This window comes from Impatiens glandulifera, chromosome 6 (genome assembly GCF_907164915.1).
Source record: "Impatiens glandulifera chromosome 6, dImpGla2.1, whole genome shotgun sequence".
NCBI classification, from domain to species: Eukaryota; Viridiplantae; Streptophyta; class Magnoliopsida; order Ericales; family Balsaminaceae; genus Impatiens; species Impatiens glandulifera.
The window spans coordinates 47,252,884-47,259,949 of record NC_061867.1 but is presented as its reverse complement, the minus strand read 5'-3'; the positions used below and the strand labels follow the sequence as shown (position 1 = coordinate 47,259,949).

General features: G+C 25.8%; 1 protein-coding gene across 1 annotated transcript; it reads left to right on the top strand.

The window, feature by feature from the left end:
- The first annotated feature begins 775 nt into the window (after positions 1-775).
- LOC124943705 lies at positions 776-4,625 on the top strand. Its single transcript, XM_047484181.1, has 5 exons — positions 776-824; positions 2,202-2,308; positions 2,401-2,487; positions 3,852-3,995; positions 4,272-4,625. The coding sequence occupies exons 1-5, from the start codon at positions 776-778 to the stop codon at positions 4,623-4,625; spliced, it is 741 nt and encodes a 246-aa protein (XP_047340137.1).
- Positions 4,626-7,066: the final 2,441 nt, after the last annotated feature.

Below are 7,066 nucleotides of genomic sequence, written 5' to 3'. Positions count from 1 at the left end.
AGTAAGGATAAAAATAAATGATGATGATAAATTAATATTTTATTTGTTTTTAATAAATTATAAAAATTTATATAATAGGTAATGCTTAATTATATAAAATGGTAGGAATTCAGTTAGTTAGTTGATGCAAAATGCGAAGGGGTAATAAATAGGTTAATAATGGCGATGAATTAATACCTGAATTAATACCGATTAGTGTGTACAAATATATTTAAACTAAATACTTGTATTTTTAAACAACTTCTACATTTTTTTTAAAAAGTATTTTTCAAATATTTATTTTGTTTAAACAAGATTAGAAAATGAAATATTTTGTGTTTAATTATTTTTGTTATACTTTCTTTTTTATATTATTTATCTGTTTTTATTTATCCGTAGGTTTTACTATATATGATAATTTTTAATTTATACATAATTTGACATAATTTTTGTTTTGACAGTATATTATTAATATATTCGTTATTATAATTTTATTCCTTATACATTTTCTACTTAATTTGAAATTATTATCTATTGCGAATATTATAAGATATTGCATATTTTCTATTAATTTAAATTTCTTAATATGTTCTGACACTATATCTGGTATGAAAACAGTCAATCATTCACAAAGAGGAGTTAAAAATACACGTATCAGAAGGGACTTCGTAGTGGCGAAAATTAAAGACGTAAAAGACGCGGACTGTGACTTGCTTTTGAGAAAAAATCCAGAAGGACAGAGGATACTAGATCATATTAGTAACATACAACTCTGAGACAGACCCGACGTTCATGAATGGAATACAGAAGACAATGGGAAGCTGGTCTCAAAGAGAATATGAAAGGTAATCCGAGAAAAAAGCACAAAAAGTAGAATATGCTCCTCTCGTACGGTCAACCAAGATCATTCATTGACACCAGTTCATCCTATGGCTTTCCTTCTGGGAAAGACTCAGCACTCGTGACCGTATCAACAAGTATATGAGCATCCCGGACGTGAGTTGTCTTCTATGAAACGGAAGTGAAGAAATCATTGATCACTTGTTTGGGAGTTGCAGGATAGTATTAGAAATTTGGGACAGATTTTCTAAAAGCATGAAGCTGATAAGTTTTCCGAAAGAATTTGGGACAGAGTTGCAGGATACATTTTTTTCTAATTTAATTAATTTAATTTATATATTTATATATATATATATATATATATATATATATATATATAAATTGGTCAGATTTTGTTTAATTAATAGGTTATGTATTACAATTTTAATAATAAGATTTTAATTATTAATTTAATAAAATCATTATACAAAATGACTATTATTAAACATAAATAAACGAAAAGACTATTAGAAATGAGTTTACCAATAAGAATTAATTGTAAAATAAAGGTTTTGATACCTTTGATTGAAAAACTATATAATTGAAATGCATAAAATATTATGGGATAATTTTTATTAATTAAATACATATATATTATAGTATAGTTAAATTTACTATATCATACTAAATTAATTATTGTTGATCAATTTTTTTTTAGTAAATAATTAATTATAAAAATTTAATATATCAACCAATAAAGAATCAATTTCTTCAAGATAAGTTCAATATATTTTTATTTCATAATAATAATTGATTAAGAAAATCAAATCAAACTATTATTTCATAATAGAACGATTATCATTACAAATAATATAAAATAACATCTATAACATTTAAACATCTATATTATTAAAAGAAATATGATAATTTTTTTTTAAAAATAAATATATCATATAAATAATAATTATTTATTCATTCAAGATATTATAAAGATATACATATTTGAATATTATAACAATAAGTAATGACGTAAATAAGTTCACAAACCAATTAATTTTTTTTTACAAATTAGTATAGTATGTATGATAAAAAAATTATAATAATTTAAGACACGTATATCAAAATTTAAAGTTCAATACTCATTTAAAAAAATACACAAAGTTGAACTACAAATAACAATTGGGTTATTAAAACCTTCTAATAAAACAGGTCATAAAAGATAAAATATTTCAAGAATTAGAAAAAAAATTGAAAAGTAAAAGATATAAGTTATTATAAAGTCTAGTTATTGTTTAATCAATCTATATTTAAATATTAAGGAACTTAAGAAACCATTTTTAATATAAACTCTTTAATGGCTCTCAAGAAACATAACATTAATATTGTTTTTTCAATATTTCTAGTAACCTTGATAACATGGCAATTCATATACTATGTGTCTGGGACAACAAAGAGTTCAAGGGGTTTGAAGCACCAGGACACTGTTCAAACCATTGTTCAAACCATAGAGGTTCATTATAATTCTTGTCCAATTCTAAATTCTATGTATATATGGATTATTTATCATCTTTATTATATTTTCTTAAATCATTTATTTTGTAGGGTGATGATGTGATTGATTGTGTTAACATTAATAATCAACTTGCATCCAACCATCGTCCTAAAGATGATAATACTAAAGATTTAGAGGTATTATTAATTTTGTTTTATTGATTGAATTTATCAATTTTATTTTAAAACATTTAGAAATGTAGTGAAGCTCGGTTTGAACGAAAAAAATGTTAATAAATTTGTTAATATATATTAAGATATATTTTAGAACAATATTTCATCTAATCAACATTCATATGAAATATTTGATTCTTTCTTTCAAACATAGTTTGAGTTCCCGATCTAGTAAAATACACTAATGCATTAATATATACTAGGAAAAGAAAAACAAATTAATCTTATACAAATGTTTGATAATACAAATTCTACTAGACGGAACGTAGCTCTTACCCCGTTGAAATCAAAATGGAGTCAACATCCAATGGAGAAATATCTCAAGGATGGCAAAAATACGGAAAATGCCCAGAAGGAACTGTTCCCATTAGAAGGAGTACAAATTCTATCACTCGTAAACAATCTTCGCCTCATTTCAATAGTAGCTTATTTGTAGGCATTGACGGACAGGTGCACGAGGTAATCAAAGAACTCAACTCAACTTTCATTTAATAAAGCATTCAAACCTATTAACATTATCAATACAAAAAATAACTTCAAAATTCAGCGATATATATTTAATTTTTTTTTATAGTATAAAGATTATTACCAACCTACTATAATTGCACTTTAGAAAAATAAAATATTAATATTGTATATGTTGATATTTTATATTCTTCTTTCTATTGTTCATCCAAGTACGCTATAGTCAAAAGTGTTGGTCGCTTATTTGGAGCAAGTGCAACGTTTACGGTATGGAAACCTGAAGTCGAACATAATGAATTTAGTCTAGCTCAAATATGGATTAGTTCGGAAAATGATGAAAACATGAATACCATTGAAGTCGGATGGATAGTAAGTATAAAAATATTTCAACATGAGAATTTAGAAATTATAGTAAAGAAATTAACCTGTTTTATTTTTGTTGTTGTTGATACTACCCAAGGTTTCTCCAAGAAGATATGGTGATGATCAACCAAGATTATTCACATTTTGGACAGTAAGTAAGACATTTTTGATAGAATTATTTAAAATAATTTAACATAATTAAATATTATTTCACTACTTCTCTCTAAATAACATTATTTAAGTCATTAACCAAAATACTAAAATACCATATATTTTAAATAATATTTTTATTTATTTTATCACTATATATGAATACTCCTAAATTTTTTACCCAAAATTTCTAATATCTTTAACATTATCACCGATCATTACGTTTTATATAATACATGTTATTTAAAAAATTTGAATCCGAACAAGCCTTAAGTGGGTGTGTATGTTAGGATTAATCAATTTAACCAAATATTCGTTAAATTGATAGAATTGGTTTATTGTTTATACAGAGAGATGGTTACAATACTACAGGTTGTTATGACCATGATTGCGCTGGATTTGTACAAATTGATTTCAGCATTCAGCTTGGTCAACCCATTTTTCCTTCCACTCTTGGAGGGCAATTAACTTTCCTAACAATTATGGTCTACAAGGTAAATCTAACTAGTATTTTGAAACCATTCAAACGTATAAACTTTAAATAATTAATTTATTAAGTTATAACAAAAACAACTTATAATATTTTATTCATTTGAAAAAAATGTTAAAATGTCTAAAATGGGAGCCTTAATTAATAGTTATTGGGCCATTTCAATTTAAATTATAATTGAAAAAATAAAACTGTATTTAATTGCAAATCAAAACCAGAAGATTGACTGATGGGTTGCGGCCCAATATATTTATTATGTTTGAACAAAAAAATTTTACAGGATGATGGTGAGGATGGACACTGGTGGCTATATGTAAATGGTATTCTCATAGGATATTTTCCTAAGAATCTCTTCACTTCATTGAGTGAATATGCTGATAGAGTGGATTTTGGTGGAGAGATTCTTAATAAGGAAAATGAAGGTCACCACACAACTACTCAAATGGGAAATGGACTATATGCCCATGAAAATGGAACAAGTACTGTATCTGAAATTAAAGTTTATGACCAATACCGAAATCCAGTTGAAGAATTGCATGAAGTTTTTATCACAGATAGTCCATGTTATGGTTTACTTGTTTTTGGTAATTCTATATGTTACGGAGGATCCGGTTATTCTGAAATCTGTCCTTAAATTATATTATTTTGATGTAATGTTCTGCAATATCAAATAAGGTGATTAAATCCTTTTCATTGATAAATAAAAATAAATATAGATAATGTTTAATCACAAACTCTCGAGTTCTCGCACCAACAAAGTTAACTTATTAGAACTTATCGATACAATTTTTTTAAGAACTAAATTGACAAGCCAAAAAGGGGTAGGCAGCTTAGGCCACGGCTAGGGCCTAGGACCAAAAAGGGACCCATTTTTTTTTTTATAGATGCTAGTTATTAGTAAGGATTTTTAGTTTCTTATTCTTTAATTTTTTTATTATGTTAGATTTTTTGGCCCAAAACTCTATAGCCCAAATAGAGAAATAAACTAACACTATCAGAACAAAAAATTGAAAACCCTACTGTCTGTCTCACTATCTGTCTCTCTCAGTCTCTGTATCCTACATCGACAACGAAACCGACAACGAAACTCACAACAAAACCGACAACGAAACCGACAACAAAATAATTTCGACGGTGGCTCTGTTTCGCTAGGTTGAGCCTTGAGGTAAGGTTTAACCATTAAAAGTGAAAATTCAACATAAGGGTTTGATTGTTATTTATTTTTATGCTTTGTTTTGAGATTGTGTATTGTGTGGTTAAGCCGTAAAGATCTTTGAAAATAGTTTACTTGTTTGATGGCGCCGAAAAAATATTTATCTGGATATGAAAAACGAAAAATGAAAGAATTAGAAGAACAATTTGTTAAATCTCAAAGTGGTGCGCTTGACAAGTTTGTTAAAAGAACAAAAGCTTCTGAAAATTTAGACACCACTGAAGCGATAAATGCTGAAGAAATTAATATAATTAATGTAGATGAGAATGTGGAGGAAATAAATATCATTCCCGAAAACGATAGTCAAACGAACAACCATTCTATCTCTCTCGTGGATAACCCCTAGTAGATATATATGATCCTATAAATTGGGATAATCTTGATAATAAAACAAGAGATTTATTGATTGAAAAGGGTCCTAGACGGGAATTAAATCTTGAGTTTATGCGTAGGGTCCCAATTTCGTGCTTTCGCCTAAAGCGTAAATATATATATATATTGTTGGTGCGAGAACTTGATATACAGATAGATAGGTCTTAAATAGATACAATAAAAATATTATAGGAAACCAAATTAATAAAATTTTACATTTTAAAATTAAAAAAATAATAATAATTTTATTAGTTGCATAATAACTTATTTATTATTATTTTTTTAAAACACATTTAATTACTAACTTCAGATATATACATGTGTATAATATGTTGAATAACTTCTTTTATATTTGGGTTTTGAATAGTTTTTAAATATATACAAATATATAATATTTTGATTAAAATAAAGATTAGTTGAGATTTATTAAAGATAAATTATAAAAATAAATTTTTGTATTTAAAATTTAAAATTAATAAAAATAAAATATTTAGATATTTTAATAAATCATTTAAATAATTTAATGATCAAAATAATATTAATGTGATAATTGTTTTTAAAACAATTATAAGAGAAACCTTAAAATAACCTAAAATATCAAACTAAGTAATATATTTATCACCTCCTAACTTTTGGGTCCCTTAAATATCACTTTTTAGTAAATTAATAAAATTTTGCAAATACAATGTAATTCAAAGTTTTGAGCATATTTTAATAAAAATAAATTATGTTTGAGTTTCAAATAAAAATAACAATTAGAGAAAGTAAGAAATAATGAATATATGTTTAGACTTTTTCTCAATAATACAATAATAAAATATCGGATGCACGTCACGATTTAGGACTGTCATCAGTTTATTGGAAAATTTACACTTAGGTTAAATTATACTCAGTAAATTTAACTGGATTAAAATTATAATCTAACAAATTAACATATCTAACATTTATAATATAAAAATAATTTAACCTATCTTATCTATCTAGAATCACAAATAATCAAACTTAATCTAACATATCTAACCTAATTTTTATATATATATATATATATAACCTAACCTAACCACAGGAGCAAAGAAGAAAAAAAAAGATAGATTAACCTAACGACGAACGATCGGAACGAAGAACGGCATAATAGGAGCGCAGGAACAACGACAATAGTAGTGCAGGAACAGTGACAACGGAGGGAAGAAGAAAGAAAGATGAAAAGAGAAGAAATAAAGAGAAAGAAAATTAAGTAAATTAAAGGAATAATCGTTACATTAATGAGAATATGTAACTGCATTAGCATATAGACGTTAGAGATACTCCTTGTATATCAGTAACGACATTACAAACACCCGTTACAAATACCTTTAAATCGGAAAATGAAATGACAAACAACATATCTGTAACGTTTTTTTGGAAAACCATTAAAGATACTTCTATTCTATTTGTAACGACTTTTCATTAATTCGGAAAATGGAACGACAAACAATGTATCTGTAACAGTT

Coding starts and splice junctions, on each gene's coding strand:
- LOC124943705 (XM_047484181.1), top strand. CDS start 776: ATGGAATACAGAAGACAATGGGAAGCTGGTCTCAAAGAGAATATGAAA. Junction 2,309..2,400: donor CCATTGTTCAAACCATAGAG/GTTCATTATAAT, acceptor TTTATTTTGTAG/GGTGATGATGTGATTGATTG. Junction 2,488..3,851: donor ATAATACTAAAGATTTAGAG/GTATTATTAATT, acceptor TTGTTTATACAG/AGAGATGGTTACAATACTAC.